Here is a 23,224-nt window from a genome sequence, read left to right as displayed (position 1 = left end):
TAGATCCGAAAAACTGAAAACCGGTGACAGGACTCAAATCTCTGCCTTTTCTGGTCTTATTCAAGAAAGCCAGTCATGCAGAGGGGCAAGCCACACTAACTGCCTTGCTGCCTTAGTCACTGTGAAGAGGATTAATAAATGAGTTCAGCTACCAGAGCTTGGACAAAGATTGCATAGGACTCCAGTTCCCTTTGTGGCAGGAAGATTTAAAGAAGTAACCAGAACATGTTGGTTCTGAGATGTGGTTTTGATCTCCAAGTTCAGCAGAAGGATATCTTCAACTTATTTTACGGGCTATAATTTTCCTCTGAAATCTAATGTGAATACAAGTTGTCTGGATTACTAGTTCTAACAATTCAAATGGCATTTATTTCTGTTAAGCCAAGAAGAGGAAAATATGTTTGCAGGTACCATGATTGAAAGGGAAGAACACACAATCACTGATGTGTCACAACTTAGATCTTGGCAGCAGGGTTCGAACTGTCACTTGAATGATGTCTTCCCTTTTACTCAACTTGAGCAAGTGTATTTTTTTAGAACTGACTATAAGCAGATGGTCTCTGGATTTTGTGTTTCCCACAGCACCAGTATGTCCATTCTGCCTTTAAATTAAGAAGCCTTTTAGTGATTTTAAATATACCTGTATAGTCCAAAAACCTTTTACATATGTATATTGATTTGTTTTTCAAATATTCTTATTAATTAACAGCTTGTTTCCTGTCCAATTTTTTTCATTTAATGTATATATTTGTTTAAATAGATATCTTTTTTCCTCTAGTGTAATTGTCTTGTCATTTCTAATGACATCCCTTAAGTACCAGAATTGGCATATAATTTAAGTATTTTTGAGGAAGAAGGGATTGGTAAAGCAGGCAATGACATATCAATAATTTTTTTTTATTTTTTCCCTGAACATGTTAACACAAATTTTATGTTACTGGCAACCAATAAGTGGCAGATCTCCATTTGTGAATGTTGCTGCAAAAAGGAGGAAAGTGTAATTGGCATTGCTGAAGGAAAAGCAAAGCTTCTGCTGTTCTTTTATTGGGACTATTGTAGTACAACCCTTTGCAGTGAATACTACAGAGGAAACTCCACTCCCTGTTTATTTTCTTGTTTAGACATCATTGTTAAAGGGCAGCTTTTACTGCTGCATTGTCAGACACAGAAATAGTCAATATGTCAGGAACAGATCAGTTGCTGTCTCACTGCCCATGTCAAACCAGTCATGAAGGACATTTAAAAGGAAGCGTTATTTACTCTATCACCCACTTTCATTCCTGAAAAATTTAAGAGTACTTTTACTTTTGATTGTAGAAAATAGGGCAGAATACCACTCAGCTTCTCTTCCAAAGCACTGGAAACAGTTGATAGAGGGAAAAATAAACCACCTTTTCTTGCTTGACAACCTGCAAAGTTGGAATTTAGTGAAGCAAATTAATTTGACTTTACAAGTTACAAGATAAGAAAATAGTATCAATGACATTTGTTTTAAATTTCCTAACAGAATTTGTAAATTGCTTAAATTTTATTTTTAAGATATTTCGGTATCTCTGGAGCGCCTGATGGTGACACTGAGTTTTACGTAAAAGATTATGTAGAAATCATCTTGGTTGTGCTGAATAATTGCCTGTCTGGAACAGGTCAGCAAACAGATTTTTAATCTTCTCCCTACTCATTCAAATATTTGACATTTCAAGACAAGTTTGTGTTCTTAATCCGAACAAAGAGTTGAAGACTTTGAGGGCACAGAGTTCTGAAATGCTTCCAGTTGAGGCTTGAAATTAAAAAGTCTTTTTTTCAGAAGTGTTAAGTTTTTTTCCATTTTGATGTCTGTATTAATAATCCTGATTTTTAGTTAAAAGATGAAACAACTTTGATGAAAACACATTCTGCCAAGAAAACTGTTTTCATGAAAAGACAGGAGCTTTAGTTGTGGTTTTCCATGTCACACCCCATGATAATGAAGCCTACAGAAGGCATTATCCTTCTTACGAAACCCGGTACCTCACCAGGTACCCACAAACTCCCTGAGGAGGAATTTCTCACATTTTAAATCAGGGTTGTGTGTACCCATGCACGTGTCTGTACACATACGCGAAGATGTGTCAAAACTCACCATTGCAGTCTCCTCTTTGTATCGCACCCCTTAACAATCCAGGCCACTAGAGCCCCGGGGTGCACTAGATAACAGAAGAGTTATAGGCTGAACTAGATCAGCGATTCCAGGCCACTGGGTGATGTTTTCTTTCATCCAGTAGAAGCTACTAGGTGTCTGACTCTTTTCTGTCTTCTGAGCAGTCTCGAAAGAGGGATTTTTTTATCACATTTGTGAGGGACAGACAAATTTCTCAACCTCAGAACTTCTAGCCAGAAATCATCCTGCATGGCTGAATCCCACCAGGACATACACCACATGTGAGAGGAGGACAAGAAGCCGATGTTGGAGTGGTTAGCAGTATGGGGGCTCACACTACATTTCCGAGGAGGTCGTGCTGGGCACCATACAGTGACAGACTGTGGCTACAGCCAGTCTAGCAAAGCAAACAGTGCTTCAGAGTGCTCCCAGGCACTGACCATGACCGTCTGTCCTGCTGCACTGTTAACAGGGTGCTAGGCACACTTTTGACCCTTGCCAATTAACATTGCCTGAACTGTTCCCCGGGGCCATCTGGCATCTCACACGCCCCTGGGACTGTCCCCAGCCTGTGCTCTGCATACAGCCATCTCATTTGGGAGGCTGGGAGAGGTCGCAAGTGTAGCACGGGCCACTGCGAGCCAGCTGGCTGCGGGACCTGGGAGCCTTCCCAGCCGCACCAAATGTGCCAGTCTAGCTGTGGACTCCTGATCTAAGTCTGCAGATTCCTAGAACAACCCAACAACTCCTGCTGGCCTCCACCTTTTTCCACCTGTGAAGACTGAGGGTACCCAGTATCAGAGTCAATCTTTGCATAAAAACAGCATAGTACCTGGCTGTTTGTGCTTTACGCAACAGCTTAGCATCCTGGCCCACCATCTTGAGTGCAGATTTACCAAAATACCTGAGCGGCATGTTTGGTTACAAAGAGAAACGCTAAGGATTGAAAATCCCAGAGCTTCAGAGACATCCCCATGTAGAACTGAGCAGTTGGACAGAGACAAATGCTCCTAAACTTTGACTTACAACTTTTCTTTTTTGGTCTTGCTGTTGCCACACAGGGTTCTCTGTGTCAATCCTGAAAAAGCCCATACAAGAGAAGAGCTGAAAGTGAGCTGTGGGAACTGCTGTGTTATAATTAAGCTTTTACAATAGTCCTAGCATTTTCCCCTGTGGATTGAAGGGGATATCCTGTGTAAAAGGCCATGTTTGAAAAATATGGCTCACAATAGCCAGCTATGTTTTCATTACATCTACTTTTCAGAGCCAGTTTTGGTGTCACTTGCCATTATTTAAAAGGGACTTTAGCCCAACTCCTGTGAACAAATCTTTGAGAAGGTCCATGTCGCCACACACTAGTAAAGATGGTGGGGCTGCAGGTGACCCCCTCCTGCCCATTATACCCTCCCCAGACAGGCCTTGTCCCCAACCTCTGTCCATCATTGCTCCATACCTTATGGAGAGGCTTGTCTGCAGCTCCCTGCATAACAGAGCCAGGTCAGGAGAGGAGCAAGGTGGTAGGAAACGAAGGAGCACACCCCTTCTGTAATCTGCCATGTGCTCTCACTTCTCTGCCTTCCCTGCCTCTTACATATGGCCCCTTTTCATTTGGTTTAACCTCTCCTGATTTAAAAGTGTCAGAAGAAATATTTTGTCCTTGACTTCTGTATCTGTCTTTGTGGCTCTGCTCTTCTCCTGTCCCATTGTTGTATTCAGGCCCTCATCCATTGCAAGTAGAGGCAATCCCAGCAACAGCTGTTTATTTCAGAGGGGAGAATAACCTGGGAGAAATCTCCTTCTGGAACCCTTATCTAATAATTGATTTAACGCTGAATGAATGAGCAAGACACGCCAACAAGACATTAAGGAATTTCTTGATCACAAGCTACTTCCAGGTTGTAACTGGGCTTGCTCCTGAGAGAAGACTCAGAAAGAGGAAAAAAAATATATTTCCTCACAAACCTATCAGTGGCACAAAACTAACTATCCAGTCATAGTGAATTGATAAAAAAATGCAAATCAAATATTTTTCAGACATCTACTTTCACTCATTCCAGAGTACCAGTAAGTGAGTCCTGTTTACAATTCTATATGAATCTTTTCATAATTTATGCATGTGGTTGTAGCATTCACAGTATGTCACAGGAAACACTGGTGGGACAGAGTCCACATAGCTCAAGCATTTACTTTGAAAGGTTTGGACATTTTAAGTGAGCTCATGGTGAATTTCATACTCGCTGCTTTATTTTCATGCTGCCTATCAGAAGAGATCAAGCATTTCTGTTTCCCTAAATTGGCTCTCTCTAGAATATAATAGCAGCTTTCAAACTCACCACCTTATCTATGTATTTTCAATTATAAATAGGGTCATGTTTGTGAGTTAATGGGTTTAGTTCTGGAAGTGCCAAAACTTTGATCAACGCGTGTAAAACAATTGGCTGAAAATGGCGATTTTGATCCAATGCTTTACACAACAGTGTTCCTTACCTACAATATGACAGGAAACATAACCACTGCTGAAACCTTTTAATATCTGCAAGAGGGAAAATGATACTTGGAAATTTTAGAAAGATTAGATAACAAAAGAGCACTTGAGGCACTACTTCTTACAAGCACATGCAGGATATGTAATCCAGTTATAAGACCTGCAGCACAAATCATCTTAGCTTCTTAATTTCTTCCAAAGCTTGTTTAAAAAACAATCCAACTACCTAGAATCTCATTTATATTACAGCAATCCTGTTTTGCTATGTTTTTTCTATGTTATGTATGTTGTTTGCATAGCCAGTGGTAGGTTTATATTTGGAAACTTCAGCTATAAACAAAATCAGTTCCTTGATTTGCTACCAAATATTGGTAAAGTAAAAATCCTGGTCTCACTGACAACAGCAGAAATACTGCAATTTCAGCCACAGGATCACATATAAACAACTGAAACTGACTGTGGCTTTGCCACAGAGCCAGGCATCCTGTAAGTAAGTCCCGTGAAGTCAACAGGGAAGTCAGAGCTGCACAGGCAAGCTTCAATGTTGAACAAGATGTTAGCTGTAATACAGTAACGCATTTAGGTTCAATAAAGCCTCAATTCTTTAATCAGTGTAACTGTCAAACTAAGGCAACTGTAACTTTTTAGTTTACATACCAGCATCACCCAGGGAAGAAATTTACTTATGACCAAACACAAAGAAACCTCATCTACTCTTTCAAATTATACCTTATTTGAAAATACAGACGTAGCGTGGTTGTTGCCTGGGGACTGGGGGAGGTACAGCAAGACTATTTCTAAACATTTCCAGCCTCAACCATTTGTTGACAGACCCTTGAGTTGGAAGCTCTGTCTCTGCTGCCTGCCATGTCAGTTACTATATTGAAAATTTAATTGTACAACGGCTTTGACACTGAACTTTATAAATTTGTTCCAACTGACCTTGTCTCAGTTATTTGCCAGCCTGGCACGCAGCTGTAGCAATCATTATTTGTTCTCATGTAGTAGGTAGGAGCAGCATGGAGCAGGAGATAGAATGGACCTGACATTTTACATGACTGTAAATGAAGAAGCAGCTTTAAATAAAGAGATTAGTGTGCCTGCTACAAAGACTATTGCATTTCTTTCAAACAGACCGAATTTAGGTTGTGCAGAATGGTTTCTTTGTACCCTGGGTGTGTCTGTTTGTTCTGTAATGTTTTCAAACATCTATTTAAATTCATTTCTGTTTCACCATTCACTTAATTACTCCTCTGTACAGACATCTTCAAGAAAAGTTTTAGAGCGTGGCTTTCATGTTCCAAACAAGGTACAAGTCGCTACAACACATTAAAAGCACAAGAAGTGGATCGGAGTACAGGTCACTATCTGTATGCTTCACGAAGTTTCAGAAATCTGAAGCACACTTTTAAATATTTCCCTGAAAGCATCACATTTGGAAAGCAAAACAGAGCAAAAGCAAAAGTCAATGAATATATGACATGATACTTCTAGTGCCACATCTGCAAAAGGTTCAGTAGATTTAATCCTTATTTATATGAGTGTGAGAGCAAGATATCACCTGCAGACTCTGAAAAGGTGTGATGTGCAGTTGAGCTCCCTCTGTTGGCTCTGCAGCAGCTGAAGTATATTTAATAACTTCTTTCTCAAAATAAATACATCACATTAGCAAAACTGGTCTCTATTTAAAAACTATTTTGCTCCACTACTACGAAATGTGAACTTCAATGCTCTTAAGAATCACTGGAATAAACAATATGTAAGAAAAGATAAAACAGGAACAGAGACTTAGAAGTGAGTTTTAATTTTGACTCTTAGAATGGGTGTCTAGTGTATGGAAACCCAGATCATCTTGCAGCTCAGTGACTTATAGGTTATGAAAGAGAATCTCTGCCTGAGTTTCTTACACTTTTTCATTCCATACTTGCAAATAATTGGGAAAAGGAACAAATTCATACCCATTCTGTAGGGAGGCTGTGCTCAAAAATGATCAGCGTGTGCTCTCAGTGAGTTGATGGCTCGAAAGGAGAGCTGTCTGTGAAGAGACAGCTGACAAGGAAACTTGTAAACATGATGTGAGGTCTCAGGGGCGAGGTTGCAAACAGGATGGAAATGTAGAATCTCAAGGAAATGAAAAATGGGTGTAGCAACCTGTGTCCATCCTTTTCGGTTGTGTTCTTGGTGATAACTTCTGATATCCATTGTGTAAGTCCACTGTTCTTTTCTCAGAGTCAATTTTCTCTATTTCTTTTTCTCCTAGACGTCTGGATGCCAACCACATCAACTATGTGCCCCCCAACTGCTTCAATGGCTTGGTCTCCCTTAGACACCTGTGGCTAGACGATAACTCTTTGACAGAAATTCCCGTCCAAGCTTTTAGAAGTTTACCAGCACTTCAGGCAATGACATTGGCACTGAATAAAATTCATTACATACCAGACTATGCTTTCGGAAACCTGTCTAGTTTGGTAGTTCTGTAAGTTTTATCGATTGTCTTTTAGCCACAATCTCTGCTTCTTTGCAGGACTTTGACCATTTTGTGATGAATGACTTGAAGATGCAATGTTTAATTTAGATGTTGCTTGAGATAACCTTTAATAATTAAATATTCCCTCCCCAGCTGGCAAATCATAGAATCATAGAATGGTTTGGGTTGGAAGGGATTTTACAGATCATCCAGTTCCACTCCCCTGCCATGGGCACAGGACACCTTCCACGAGACCAGGTTGCTCAAAGCCCTATCCAACCTGGCCTTCAACACTGCCAGGGAGAGGGCATCCACAGCTTCTCTGGGCAACCTGTTCCAGTGCCTCACCACCTTATATCCATTACCATTTCTTCCTTATATCTAATCTAAACTTGCGCTCATTCAGCTTGAAACCATTGCCCCTTGTCCTGTCACTACATGCCCTTGTAAAAAGTCCCTCTTCAAATGATAGGTAAAGCAGTGTATACATGGGTGAGTTAAACATCTGTTTTGTCTTGCAGTCTTGGTATTAAATTGATATCTCAGGGCTATAAATCTGCAGTTTCCCTTCTACATTTGCACTAAGCTTAGTAATATTGCTTTACCAAGAGCTCAATTCCATTTCTTGCAGAAAATGTTCTTTTTGAAAAATAAGTTCAATTTTCTAGATTGTATATGTACTACATAATAAAATTCTAAAAAATTATCTTGGATAAGCAAATTTTTTACATCTTCCTACAGTTAAACTAGCATTTGCTAAATCACTTGTTTTGATCTAGCTTAAAAGTTTCCATCTCCAGTAAAGAACTGTGTAAGGGAATTTAAAAAATCACCCTGTCTGGTCAGCAAAACAAACAGGAAGAGATTAATTGTGTGCCCTCTAAGACTCTAAGGTATTGTGTACTGAATGAGGGAAGATTAGAAAAAGGAAATGAACTGAAAGCTTTCTGGGTGACTTGGAAAGAATGCCGTCCAGTAGAAAAAAGTATTCATTTCCATTCATAGAAAGTATATGTAGTTTTGTATTTTGTTATGTTTGCCTATCAGTCCAACTAAGTGAAACATGTGTAGCTCACACCAAAATCTGGAAAGAATACTGTGGAGCGTGGTTTCAGCTTTTTATCTTCTGGGAATGTACCAAGTGGAAAAAATTCTAGACTGGCTGGAGAAAATGTGGAGAACTGAGGTGGAGAAGTTTTCAGGATACTTTGGAAAATGTGAGCATTATTAAAGAGAGCATGATACATTCAAGCTTTACAAGCTGTCTGAAACCATAGCCTGTAAGACACTTAGCATGTTCTAGCCCCAGTATAAGCACTGAACCCAGCACATGCCAGTTTTCTCTGTTGACATTTATAATCACCATCTCTGCCTAGTGCTTAACATATTCATATAAGCATATAGGGCACCAAAAATGAGGGTAACAGCTGCCTTGTACCGCAGAATCTTTGCCTTCTGTTTATATTAAGTATCAATCCCATTGATGTTAAAAGACTGGATGGACTTGGCATTTGACTGAGCTTCTAGACTTACCTCAGTAATGCTGAAGACAAAAGACTGTCTTGTACATCGTTCTCTAGATCCCTACCAGAAATATAGTGATAAAAGGACAGTTAAATGCAGGAGAAAATTATTTCGTTTCATGCCCTGGTTGCTTCTGTTCAGTTAGGTTTCCTTATTTTAGATCTGCCTTGCTTATTTCTGATCTTCTGGGCTTCATATTGATTAATAATTGAATCATTCCTCACTACAACATCTGATATTTTTGGCTCATCAAAATGTCTGTGTGTGGTTCTACTTTCTTTGTTTGCTACTCTATTCAGTCTGGCAAATTTTCAGCTCAGTGTAAAAGTGCTTGGTCAATTCGAGCAGGTTTGAATCTTTATCATTGAAGTTCCAAATGTAATTGGAATCTGGAGATGCCCTCTTCATGCTAAATAAAGGTCAGTGTAGTCATTAAAAAAAAAAAGTGGATTAGGTTTCTTCCTAGGAAAGGAAAAAGACACAGAACATTTGCATTTTGCCGTCAGAATCCCTGCCTTTGATGGACAGGTAGACTCAATTTGTGTAGGTTCCGCAGAACATTCAGAGAGCCTGTGATATTTAACACTATTTTCAGAGCAGAGTGAAGCATTGAAAGGAAAGTGCCTGGCAGCCCCTCATTCACAGCCCTTCTTTTATTTTAAAGTCTACTCCCATAGTTTCCCTTCACTATATGGGTAGAGTATCAAGAATAAAATAGAAGGAAAAATCTGCTGGGAAAAAGGCATCCTTTTCAAAAAACAACCTGAAGTGGCTCCAAGTTGTATCTGCTCCCATTAATGACCTTCACACTGCGTGGGTTTTTTCATGTCGGTCTAAAAGACTTAGAAATAGGCAGCACTCTGAGCCTTCATGCGGGGCGGGGCGGAGGCGGGAGGAGAGGTTGAAATATGTAACAAAATTACTTTCAGTTGCTAAACATTTAAGAAAGTATTTCTTGATTTTTGTAGTGTTAAAGGAATGCAAGGTACAGCACTTGTAAGATCAGTTAGTTTATTCCTCTTAGTGAAGCTATTACTTTTTTGTCCTATGGCTTTGTGTCTTTGATTCTGCAAGCCTAGCACCCCTTTCCTGCCTGCCATATTATCCATCTCCTCACCTGCTCCTGTTCTGTGCTATACCCTGTAACACCCTCTGAACAGACATCTTCCAAATACGCACCTCACACACAGTCTTTGAGGCAACTTGTTATTTAACCAACAATGAGAATATGTCTGCAATTTCCCAATGCTCAATATGCAAACCCCAACCTGGAACTCCAGTATATACCCTTTTTACACAGTCTAGGTAGTTTTAAAACAAATCCCTTCTATGAAACAAATGGAAACCTGCATGGGTGGGGATATATCGGGAGAAAGGGGGGAGGGCAGCAGAGGTGCCTCCTATACATGCTCTTGCAAAAACATGACTTGCATATAATCAGTGCATGCCTGAAAATAAGTTACTTTTGATTTAACCATCAAAATGTTTTGCTAAAGTCCACTGTGTGCAGTGTGCTTTCCTGACTGTGTGCTTAATGTTCCCCTGCAGACATCTCCATAACAATAGAATCTACTCCCTGGGAAAGAAATGCTTTGATGGGCTCCACAGCCTAGAGACTTTGTGAGTTGACCTCTTATTTGTTTCCTTTTTTTTTAAGTGTTTTCATTAATATTCTGAAAGAATTAAAATAGCCTAAAAGCCAAATGTGGTTTTGGCTTGCCTAATCGCTACAGGATACAAGTGATGGTTTACAGTGGCTCTATGTAGCAAATCCAATTTTTTACTATAAAATTAATTTGCCTTTTTAATAAGCATTGTCAGTTGATAAATTGTTTGAAGGACAGTTGATAACGGTACTGAACATTGAAAAAAGAAGTGCCTAGTTTAGTACTATTTATTTGTCTTGTTTGATCAATAAAGCTAATAGCTAGATTGGGAAATTGTCAGAATGGAAAGCTTAAACATTAAGAGACTGTCTCACCATAGAGGAGGGTTATAAAAATATATGGGTTTATTTTTTTTTATCCCTGGAAAAACCAAAAGTGCCAGGTAGCCAAATTACACGTGTTCTACAAGAGGGGAAGAGGATGTTTTAGCTGTATACAAGTTTTTTGTCTTTAAAGAGCTCTGATAAATAATAGCACCGGTAAAGACTGAAATTTCCTCAGGTTTTCACCGTGGTTCTGTTCAGATCAATTCAAACTTTCATGAGCTTTCTAACAAAAAATATTTCTACAGAACACCAACTAGGAATGCAGTGCTGATGGTTAGCGCCAAGTCTTTCGCTACAGAGTTAGTTGAATAAAGATGCTGTCTGCTAGAGTAGACCACAGACCCCCAGAATGCTACAGGGACAGTAAAACCTTGCGTATCCTTCCCCCTGGCACCTGCCACAGTCAGCTGCATCATCTTCAGAGATTTTAGATATTTCACCCAACCACGACAGAGGCTAAAATGCCCATTATGAGGATCAAACAGACATAGTTTCAAGCGTGAATAATGCTAGTCTAAAGGTGACTATTTACTGTCTCATCCACAGAACTATGTAGTGCCCACTTTCGTGTTTTAGTAAGATCAGAAAGTAAGAAGTTTGGGGCTCTTTTTGTTTAACCCTAGTTTTGATTACATTAATCCCTTAGCACTGAATTGCGATTTTACAGTTTTGACTTTTAGCTGGCTGTGAGTTGGGAGGAAGTCCCTTAGTGTAGCACCGGAAAGGGAGACATGAAATGGAGAAGGAAAATGTAATCATTTGTTTTGTTTTTTCAAGTGAGATTCACATGGCACTTGGTCAAAAGCAGGGAAAAACAGAACAATGGAACAAGTAATTGCAAACCCAGTCCCAGCCACCTGGCATGAGATGCAAACACAGAGGACAGTTAGGAACCTGGGAAAAAGTGTAGGTGCAGCCACTTCACTGCAATAGAAGAATGTAGCACTTGTCTCAGGCACAGTAACTGCATGCTGTATAGACTGGTTTCCGGATAGTTTCGAGATAATCTAGAGAACTCGGTGTACATGATGGTCACCAGCTTTAAGATCATTTGTTTGCATCGACGCATTGGTCTGGAAATTACATATCACTGGAGGGCAAAACCAAACTGTAGATGCCTGTAATCTCTTTTTGTCAATAAACGAGAGAGAGATTTACAAGCAGGAAGGAAAGCGTTGTTGAGTTCAGACAGCAGTTTCCTGCCTGCATTACTTCAGCCTGATACTATTTCAATTTCAATCTATTGTAAACTGATTCGTGTTTTGCCTGTTCAAAAAGACCTTTGCTCAAGTTTTTAAGATTATGTTCTTCACAAACCAGTGCCAGAGAGCATTACAGTAAACTGGCATATCTCAATTTTAGTTTCAGGTATCTCCTGAATGCTAAAGGATGCACATGTCACGCTGAGGGCAGAAGTAGATTTATAGTCCATTCAGTCTACCAGAATGAAGTCTAATTACCACTGCAGCATGAGCAGTTCTTAAGGCAGAGGTCTACTACCCTAGCTAAACTACCATTTTTACAATTTATGTGGCTAGAAACAATCTCTGTGTGAATATTGACAAATCTTAAAATTAACAATACAGTTAGTGGCAACGTTGAACTTACTGTATGTTTTCCCACTTGTTTTAGCCAGAGGAAGATTTTCCCCAATCATTCTTGCCCTCCAAACTCCAGTATCTCTTATTTTAACCACTTGACCATTGGGAAAAACCTCTTTGGAGATTTTTTCTTCAGTGGAAAAAAAAACTGAAAGACTAATACAACTAGACAGTGAGTGAGAGGCAAATGAAACATGTATAGTGAGATGTATTAGCCATGTAAAATGTAGCTTATCATACAAAGTTGTTGAATATTCTGTTTGAAAGATTTTTTTTACCACTGATACTTTCAATAAATGAAAAGGATGGGAAATTACAGAATAGCAAATCCCTTAGCAGTATCTGAATCCACTTGTTTTCTTTATTGCAGAATAGCTAAGATATAACTAAAAATAGGATGCTGATAAAAAATAGGAATGAGAATGTGCCCTAAATAGAGTTTGCTGGAAAACATCCATACACTTTTGAGGATTTCCTGGCTTTTGACTGTATGTGTTTATTCAATGCATGGAAGATGATATTTCATTACAGACGCCAACAGTTCTATGCTATCCGTTGTGCAGTGCATAACCTAAGTAATAAAATCTATTTTCACATAGAGATTTAAATTACAACAGTCTGGACGAGTTCCCCACTGCTATCAGGACACTAACAAACCTAAAAGAACTGTAAGTACAGAGCTCATATTAGGATGGCGGATGTTTTGTCTAGTGTGTGATTTTTTTTTAATGCTAGTGATTTTATCAGTAATCCTTAAAAACTGATATCCTGGGAAAAACTAATAAACTTGCCAACATGCATAAAAGATCATTTTCAACATTCTGTTTAGAGCATTCAAGTTCTGACAACTTTTACTTTTATACTGCATTGTGCAGTGGGTATTTTCCAGGAACTTCATTTTTTGAATACAGTAAATATTAAACACAATTAATTCACTTTGAGTCCCAAACACAACAGATGGATTTTCCAAACAAACCAATATATCGCAGTCTTCTAGTCTAAGAAGAGGAAGGCATGGCACCCTTATTTGTCCGTCAGGTTTCAATGTCTTTACCTTCTTCCCTTCCTCCCTCTCATTAAATTAAAGCAGTTTCTTTTTTCATATAAGTGGTCCTTTGTAATGCTGCAAAGGAAACACTTCTGGATGCGCATAGTTTGCATTATAAAAAATCAACAATTAAAAGAAACCAGCCAAGTTTTTAATAAGAAACAGCTGAACTGCAAAAAATTGGATGAAACTATATTCACACATCATACACACAATGTACACATCAATGCATATGTTCAGAATTCTTTCCATTTGTATTATCTAACATGTTACTGGTACCGTCGGCATAGTTTTTTTAAAAAAATAGGTAAACATATACTAGTTGGACAGAGTTGTACCCCTGCTACATCACAAACTGATCTTAAAGCTGCTTTAAGCAGCTACCTGGGATCTTTTCCAAAGCTGGGATCCTCAGACTCCAGCTCAGCACCTCCAGTGTTGGCAGAGTGCAGCTCTGGAGAAAGGAGCGGGAGGGCTATGAGTTTCTCAGCCCGCTGTTCTCAGCTGCTGTTATGTCATCTGTTGGCTAAAATAATTAGTATGAAATCTAGTGGCCTCGAAGGACTGCCCTTTTGCTGACCTCCGAAGTCAGTAGCCAAACATAGGTAACCCAGGTCTGCAGTAAATGCACCTTGCCCCATCCAGCAAAGTGCCTGATGTGCTTGAGATTACTCACTGGCCCCCACAAGACTTCACCTCTAAGTGTCATACTTACTGTATTGGATAACTCCTAGGTACAAGAAATCTTGGGAATGTGAAATTGCAACTTTACATCCCAAATCCAGCGCAGACCATGAGACCATGTGCTTCAGTGCTTTGTTTGGGCACCAGAAGCCGATCTCATAAGCACAAGGTGTCTCCCACGAGGTTGTGCGTGCCCTGCTGTTCTCACCCAGGTGGGAGCCCAGGCCCGCAGAGGTTCAGCTCATTGCAGGGCCACCTTAGTAAGGGTGTTTCTGGTTGGGACCTCATTTCTGTCTCAGAATTTATGCCTGAGCTGAAAACACAGACTACGGCTTTTTGTCTACAGCTTGGAGGCATCCAAGGCAGCCAGTCAGAGCTGAAGATCTGCTGGCAAGGGCCCAACAAGTCAGGGCCATATCTGTTTAATGCTGCAGAGACCCCATTGTCCCAGATGCTCTCAACTCCAAGGTCTCAGCTGGAGGAGTAGTTACCTCTCCAAAGTAAATGAGTTTAGCTGTTACCCAAAGTTAATGCATACGTAATATTTTCCAGACTGGATTTTGAAGATATTTATAGAAGCATTTTTCCCAGTGTGGCCTTAATATAGTTTTTTGCATGGTGGGGCGGACAGATTTTACTGCTCTTTTGCTCAGTGTGTGAACAGACGGGCTGTAAAGTGCCTTCAGGTCAGACAGGGTGTGTCACTTGGGTACAGTGCCCCAGGGCACAGGCTGTAGTCGGGGGCATGCTCTCTTCTGACCAGCTCAGAAGTGCTTCAGGCTCTCCTGTGCATAAATGCACTGGAGTCTGCTCTTGACTGATGGTGGGGCTGCTCCCTCGCTCTAACTCAAGTCACAATGGTGATGAGGGGCCAGATGCTGCCTTGGGAAGGAGTGATGCCATTTCCTTAGCTTTTCTGACATGCAAGGAATCCTATTCAACACAGCCACAAAATCAGTCTGTTTACTGGTTCTAGATTAAATGGGATCCTCATATTGTTTAGAGTCTGTATCTGCATGGATGCAGTTTTTATTGCACTCAAAAGAACTAGCTATTTAGAACCTTGCTCTGTAGCCCATCAGCAGTAGCACAATGCCTAAACTAGTAAAACCAATAATGTGGGACCTGTTCAAGTAATGACCAAGTGTGCTTGCATCAGTGAACAATTTGAGGCTTTCTAAATGCAGAAATTTAAGCTGGGGAAGCCTTTTTCATACCCGACTGAACTAATGGGAGTTTCCCACACAAATCATCATTGTTCTTTTGAAATCGTAGTTGTTCCTTTTGTTTTTCACAATGGAGAATTACTCATATGAATAAAATCCAGTAATTAATGATGAGACAAAGATTTAGCCCTCTATCCAGCAGGCACAACTACATTGGATGGTTTGTTCATGTCCACGTTTAAAATATTTCAACAAAAAGGTGGTTGTGTGAGGTTCAACATATTACAATGTAATGTATAAAATCATTCACTTGATAAACTTGTGCAATCCATTATTATCCCAGCAAGATAAATAACTGCAGTTTAACAAGTACAGGGGGAAATACATATACTATTCTGTTGTTACTTGTTTAATTATTAATATTTAACTATCAATGTTATTCATTCGTGTGTGTGTATATTTACTTTATATCTATATACATAAACACATAGATTCATAGATACATGACGTACAGCCATGAAGCAGTTTCCTACTGAGGGAATCTGAATTTTAAAATGCCATTTTGCAGTATACATCATCCAAATGGTTTCATTAATTTGAAAAAGTGCAGAATTCCAGATATTTCATTGCTTTTCTTTTCTTTTGCTTTCTTTAGTTCTGTGTTTTCCATTAAACAAGGATGTACCTTTATATACAGACACTTGTCTTATTACAAACCAAAAGAACTGTTGTGCATTGTGCATACAGAGTGTGCCTTCAGGGTTTTTTTTCTTTTTCCTTTTGTAGGGGATTTCATAGCAATAACATCAAGTCAATTCCTGAGCGTGCATTTGTGGGTAATCCGTCACTTATTACAATGTAAGTGATAATAGTTTTTTCAGTGACTCTTCTTGTTAGAAAATGTGGAACTAAGTATGGTGTTTGTGGCTAATTATCGAACAGGTCTTCTTGTGAACATACTGTGTAACCCATCATGACACAAATAAACAAGCTTATGTCTTTCCAGTTTTGTGGAAAGAATGGCAGTTTGCGTGCCCTGTTTAAGGGAAGCGAGTAGTGGTCCCTGGTCTTTGACCTTTTATTTGAACTACTTCTTCTGAGTCTTTTAGCATTACTGGCAGTGTAGAAGCTAGCAAAAACTACTCCTGATGGATTCCAGTCTGAGTTCCCATTGTCTTACATGAGAATGCATTTAATGGGCAAACCTCAAAATAAGACATTGTAAAATAAATTTTAGAAAAATAGCGACTCACCTTGAGCAGCATTATTCTATGAGCAAAAATAGCATGGCTTCACAAGTGCAAGGGGACCTCTTCTGAGTATGTGAAGTTTTGACTTCTTCACCTGCTAAGCTTGAATTTGTCTCAGGTTATAAAAAAGTTCCTCATACTTCGATTTCTATCTTTGCAAATCTAGGAGGAAGAGGGAATATTTTGTGGACTGGCTTCTAGCTTTAAAACTAAGGCAACAATGACTACTTGAATATTGAAAATGTGAAATGTGGTTGGTGGATATAGATTAGTGGGTGAGAAAAGCCCAGAGCTGCACAGAGGTGCACAGTCTGTGATTCATCATAGAGAGTTTACTCTTTTGCTTATAGTCTAATCAAGTAATATATTTAGAATATTTTAAACTATTTTTCATAGAAAGTCTTTTTATTCTCTTTTTGCAGACATTTTTATGATAACCCTATCCAGCTTGTCGGAAAATCTGCTTTTCAGCACTTACCGGAACTCAGAACACTGTATGTGTTTACTTTTTTATTTTCATTGTTTTTATATATTGCAGTATTAGAGTTGTCCCACTCTTCCCTGACCACAATTGTATTGAAGTGATGTTTTTAAACTCTAGGACTTTAAATGGTGCTTCACAGATAACGGAGTTTCCTGATCTGACAGGCACTACAAGTCTGGAGAGTTTGTAAGTGCTAGAGAAGCATTCTTGCTCTGTTTTATTTTTTTGGATACTGACTTATTCTAAAGAATGTCGTAAAAAAAAAGGTATTCATTTTGCAGTCTTTAAAAAGTAATCTTTTTTTTTTTTTTTATAAATACTTCCAACAGGACACTCACAGGAGCACAAATCACCTCTCTCCCCAAATCAGCTTGTGACCAGTTACCTAATCTCCAAGTGCTGTATGTTTCAGTAAGATTATTAACATTAAATTAATGCAAGAGATTAATGGACAAATGAAATCACTATGATTTCAAAATTACCCAATTACTGCTGTTTCTGTGTATCACATTACTTCCTAGGAATTCAGCTCAGGGAGTGGGCCCCTATGTTACTCAAAAAGTTCACAACCCACTTATCAGTCAGGATTTCCCATACGTTGCTGAAAAAGATAATTACTTTGCTTATTTTTAGGAAAGGGTAAAATGGTTCTTGATTTTATGTAAAAAACAACAGAAATACCTTGTTTCCATTCATTCTGTCTCTCCTACAGTAGTCTGGGTTTTTTTCCTCACGGAGGCAGATAATTCAGTGAAGTGAATGGAAAATGTAACTGAGTAAGGAGCACAGTTTTGAGTCCTTGTTATGCTCCTCTCTTGGTTTATTTTCCAACCAGACATAAATAGCTGACTGAAATTTTAATAGACTGTTCCTTGGCATAGTTGGGGCATAGTTTTTATACGAAATATCGAATATTATTTTAGCTTGAAAATTTCCTTGGAGTTTGCTTAATCACTAACGAAAGTAATCATTGTGTCTGCTTCTTTGAGAATGAGCCAACAGCACTTTCCTCTATGTGTTACATCACTAGGAATGTATTTGGTATTAGTTCTCTGGCCAACATTGAAATAGAACTAATTACAACACATTATTTGAATACCAGCATGGATGTCATGAACATTTCCAGAAAAAATTAAGTTTTAGTTGATGGACTCACTGTAATGATTTCCAGAATGATAAAAGACAGAAACAGAGTCTGTTGCCAGAAGAAAGTCTGCACACAGACTTGAGTTTAAATATGTCTTGTATTATTCAAAAACAATAAATAATCTCAAAACAGGAGGCAAATAAATACTATAGCAATTAATAACTTCTACAGTTCATAACAGAGTAGGACTGTCCATTGGAAATTCACATTTTTTATTTTCAAGTATCACCCTGTACTATTAAAGCTGATATTTTAAAGGGTGGGGAACCAATCTGAGGACAATTTTGTGTACTCAGAATTGGTCTTTCCCCATTTCCATCAGGTTTGAATGAGCCTGCCAAGCCCACATTTAGGTTTGCACATTAGTTTTGCCTGTGCCAGGCAGTATAACTGTGCACTGAACCCCACAAGTTACTTGAAGACTGCGATCTTGAAAAGGCTTCCTGGCTCAGATACGTGCAAAAACACTACAAGTACAAACACTGCTTTGAAAAACAATTTGTGCATCCTACCTAGCCACCAATACTTCCAAATGTGGATTAATGTCCACAGAGGCTTCCTGGGTGTCTGTGCACCTGCAGTAAAGGTGTATGTGAGAACACAGTCCCAGTAGTCCTCCAGAGACTGCTCTCAGCACTGTTGGGCATGCACCTCAAAAAGGGAACCAAAACCACTGGCCCTCTGCTGCTGCCAAGAGCCCCATGTATTAACGAAGTGGGAAAAACTCCTTGAAAATAAACAAGTAAAATATTTCCTGGTGCCCTAACAGAAACTGATGGGAGAAGGGTTTCAGTTTGGGGTTTTTTCCCCCGTGTGTGAAGAAGGAATGTCAGTATGTACAAAATTCCAGCTGGTAACATACTTCTAGGAAGACCTAAGTCACAAATCTGTGCATGACAGAATAGCCACAGTCCAACAGACATACCAAACATCTTTTACCTTGGCCTAAAAGCCTCCAGCTCACTTGAATTCTCTTCTGTCATGTCTGATTCGGACCACAGAGTACCTGTGAAACATACAAAAACCAGAGACCGTAATCTTCACTGCTGTAACAAAAAATATACATATATTGATGGTAGCCTTTCTGCATAGTAAAAGCAGAGTGGAATGCCTGAAAAATGCACGTTGTCATTACTTGCACCACTTCCACAAATCAGATACAGAATATTCCAAATGCCCGTGTTGGAATAGTAACAGTGAAAATAAAAACTTACCAAGGAGTAAACATGTGGAGATGAACTAGTTTTAAAGAATTTGAAACAGGAGTGAGAAGAGATTACTCTTTTATGTGATAATATTGGATAACTGTGGAAAAGGACACTTTTCCTAATTATAGGCATGAGCTTTTTTTCTATAATCTTTTCAATAGCAAATTTCCCATTCAGTTTTCCCTGATCAAAATGTATATATAGGATGAGACTGTTGGGTGATGGGGATGAGTGTTTAGTTCCTTTTTTTCCCCCCCTTCAATTTCTGCAAATTGCCTGGGCTTGTTTCTGATTAGGTATATTATACTGTAAATCAGTCCAGATGTTTCAGTTATTCTGTAATTTGTTGAGTTTTGGCTCAAGTCTTTTTAAGGTTTTTTCCCCCCATGTAGTGACTGATTTCAAAGTTAGTTCCAATATTTTTTTTAACCATTTCCCTCAGTTATAACAGTCTAAGGATCAGAGGCAAAGCTGCTTAATTAAAAGTGTAGAACAGAGAGCTGATTAGTCCATTGTGATCATTACCAGAAAAATACAGGATCTTCTCAGAAAAAATAGGAGTATATATATTTAGTACATTATTGTAAATGATTTAAATATTTGTCAGAATTTAAATGTGAATATGAAGTCTGTGATGTAAATCCAATATTCCCTGTGAGCAGATGGCCAATATCATTACTGTAAAACACTCAGCAGAAGTCTACACTTCAGGCAGGAAATCTTCAGACAGTGCAAGGAATTTGCAGAGATAGGATATGGAGTTAATACATCTTGCCTTTTTCCCTCCGCTCTTCTCAGAAATCAAAACCTGACAGATGAGAGATGGTAAATGAGTTTGCACATTTCTGTTCTGTGAGTGTGGATAAAAACAAGTTATTTTAAAATGAGCATGAAGGTAGACAGTGAAAGATCTTTTAACATTACTTTGATGTCAATGCTTCCTTTTCTTGTGTGTTGCAGGGATCTGTCTTACAATCTTCTGGAAGATTTACCCTGTTTTACTGCATGTAAAAAACTCCAAAAAATGTAAGCGTCAAACTATCCTAAAAGGCCTAAAAAGAGGCATCTGTATACAAATGTGTTTGAGCATCATTAACTTGGTTATTGCTGGCCAATTGGACATATCCCAAATACATACCCTTACCCTATATTGAAGTGGATCATAAACACAATCTAAAACAGCCTGAAGTGTCCTCCAAGTACCTTTGAAACTGAGGAGATTCTTCTGCTATTTCAGTGATTTGCATCACAATGAAATCGGTGAAATCAAAGCAGACACGTTTTGGCAGCTGGCTGCTCTTCGGTCTCTGTGAGTATAGCCCTAACAGCCATTCGCCCGGGTTCTCAAAGACATGGGATATATACTGCCTGCTCACTGTATGCCCCCAAATTTCCTTGCTTCTGTTTTTCCTCGCTTTGATTTTTCACCCATTAGGTCATAACTGTGAAAGTAGAACAAACGTCATGAAGTTTAGCATCTGCAGCACTGAATTCAAAGATGTAAACTTTTGGCTATAAAAACTGTTACTTCTAAACATTTCTGATGGAGGTGGAGAGAGTTACTGGGCCAGATGCCAGGTTCATGTAATACTCAGTTCTAGGGAGCATGAAATATTTCTGTAGAGAACAGTGCCCGGTGTCTTAAGAAATAGAGTCCAATCATGTGTGGGTTTCTAGTTTTCACGCAGACACATGTGCTAGCAGACTAATTTTGTCAAGAAATTTCTTATGGTTATAAGTCTTTGCAGGATCAAACCCATACATTTTTTTAAGAGTTGCTTTCAGTCTTTTTGATTTTTCAGGGTGGTGAAGATTGTCATTAGGCAGTTAAGCCTATTGACAATGGATTTGCTGTTCTTAGTCACATCATGAGGACCTCTTAAGAGTAGTCCATATACCCCACCGTTCTTTTTGCTGCCTTAGGAAGCTGTGAACCAGACTGAAAATAACTGCCTTTTAGACTATAGAAGGCATTAAGACATTTTAAGAAAGTTGTCAGTTTAATTACTAGTACCATTTACTGACTAATGCAATTTAAGAATGGAAAAAAGATTTTGCACTATGAGATGTGCAGAAGCTTATTGAAAATATTTGCATGTAATTAATACCTTTTTTATATTTAGGCCTCCTAATCAAGTGTATGAAAACTTCCATATTCACTCAGTGGGTATGTAATTTTCCACTCACTTTTCTTGTAGGGATTTAGCTTGGAACAAAATTAAAATTATTCACCCCAATGCCTTCTCCTCTTTACCATCTCTGATCAAACTGTAAGTATTTGTATATCTTTTACATTCAAATTTTCACATTTTTCTTGCAAGAGCATACAAAAATTCAATAACTTGGTGCCCCAGCAGAAATTGAGGCTCTCTCTATTGTAATCTTCTGGTCTGTTGAATCCATATCTAAATGCCTGCTTTCTTGTACTTCACCAATTCCCATAGGTATTATGGCAAAGTGCATGTAACAGTGTGTAATCAGAGTGATTTGGGGGCCATGAAGCATATCAGTGTATCTGCCTTTCTTCATTCAGTTTCTTAGCAGCTTAGTCTCTCATAGCAGTGGGGAACATTTCCTGTTAGTTGTGTTTCAGGCCTAAGAAATTGGATTCAAAATTAAATAAGAAACATTTTCCAGTAGGCATCTTTATTTCATCATTCCTCATTTGATGGGATGGATAGTTTTTATTCTGTAGTAAGTTCAGCCAGCGTAGTTAGTAGTCAAAACATCAACATCCAATTTTGCAGACCTTGTTCACAAGCACTTCTCAGTCCTTACTAACTTTTTTTTGTTTCCCACCCACTTTAAAGCCTCTTCAAGGTGAATCCCTGAGGCATTGGGTGTATGGGGAAGACGTGAAAAAAAATTCATCTGGACTCATCCTGCTGCACAGTCACTGCTGGTCATTTGCTTACTGATAATCCAGTAGCTGCTGGGGAACCTAGATTTGGAAAGGGGTATTCATTTCTGTTGATGTGCAAAGCCTCCCCACTGAATGGTGGAATGAAAAATGTCCATAAAGGCAATAGTGTCTATGACATCCCTTTTGGGGCCCTCCTCAGAACTTTGCTACTTTGTGAGGTGAGCAATAAGTTGTAGCTTTGGTCAGTAGCGTAGAACAGTCAGAGAGGGTTAAAGAAAAAAGCCCTTTAGCACACACAGTCACACACTGTACCAGTGTTTCCTGAAGTGCTAGTCTCTAACCATGGTCTGACTGAAGTCAGTGGTCACTTCTACCACTGCAGTAGGACCAGAATTTCACCTTTAGTATTGATCTATGTTGTGAGCAAGAGGACACATGCTAAACCGGACAGGTAGAAGACCAGTCCATCAACATACCTTATTTTATGCCTAGCCCTTAGATTTCAGTAGATAGTCGAAGAGACAGGAACTTTGCTGTTCAGCCTTAGGCATGAAAGCATTTCAGCAACATCAGACTCCCCTTCTTCTTAACTGTTGACCGTCTTAAGTATTGCAGTGCAGAGAATTGTGAAGAGGACTGCAAAGGCTCATAGAATAAATGGAAGAGAGAGGGAGAAATAGAGAACAGAATACCTCTGGACTTCCCCCTCTTTGATTATTTTACCATATCTCCTCGATCACTGTAACTTTTTCAATCACCTGTTTTACTATCCCCAGGTTATGTATCCATGTTCATCTGTGCTGTCTTCTCTCAGCTCCTCAGACAAACCTCAGCTTAGAACTGTCACCTTCATCTGCTGCAGCCCTGAAACATGCATCTTCCCCATACACCTGACCTGTTCCCTGCGGAGCTTTTGGGGCAGCTGTGCCCTAGAGCATCCCACTGAATCTTTTAAACTGTGGGAAGCTGTTCTGATGCTGGCTCCCTTTAATTCAAACAATATAATGAACAGATTTTAAATTCATTTGCTAGTCTCAGAACTGGCAGTATGAATGTTTGGAGTCAAAATTTGGCAACAGACACTTCGCTAACTGCTGACTGCTGTTAGCTTTCTGCTAGACACAAAGGTGCATAGTCCTGAGTGGTGCTGCAGCTTTGCTCTGCTGA

The 23,224-nt window shown here is 39.1% G+C and overlaps 1 protein-coding gene across 3 annotated transcripts in view; it reads left to right on the top strand.

Moving 5' to 3' along the window:
- Positions 1–23,224, top strand: part of LGR5 (leucine rich repeat containing G protein-coupled receptor 5) — a 97,309-nt gene that overhangs the window by 60,611 nt on the left and 13,474 nt on the right. Inside the window, exons 5-14 of one of the 3 annotated variants that reach the window (XM_075428862.1) lie at positions 6,883–7,098; positions 10,162–10,233; positions 12,807–12,875; positions 15,892–15,963; positions 16,778–16,849; positions 16,957–17,025; positions 17,169–17,240; positions 20,155–20,220; positions 20,432–20,503; positions 21,393–21,464. In XM_075428862.1, the coding sequence (XP_075284977.1) occupies positions 6,883–7,098; positions 10,162–10,233; positions 12,807–12,875; positions 15,892–15,963; positions 16,778–16,849; positions 16,957–17,025; positions 17,169–17,240; positions 20,155–20,220; positions 20,432–20,503; positions 21,393–21,464 (852 nt within the window). The remainder of the gene's footprint in view (positions 1–6,882; positions 7,099–10,161; positions 10,234–12,806; positions 12,876–15,891; positions 15,964–16,777; positions 16,850–16,956; positions 17,026–17,168; positions 17,241–20,154; positions 20,221–20,431; positions 20,504–21,392; positions 21,465–23,224) is intronic. The other 2 variants (XM_075428864.1, XM_075428863.1) reach the window with 2 other exon arrangements.

Source organism: Opisthocomus hoazin, chromosome 8 (genome assembly GCF_030867145.1).
Source record: "Opisthocomus hoazin isolate bOpiHoa1 chromosome 8, bOpiHoa1.hap1, whole genome shotgun sequence".
Taxonomy (NCBI): Eukaryota; Metazoa; Chordata; class Aves; order Opisthocomiformes; family Opisthocomidae; genus Opisthocomus; species Opisthocomus hoazin.
The sequence above is the reverse complement of the archived record's forward strand: the minus strand, read 5'-3'. Positions and strand labels throughout refer to the sequence as shown.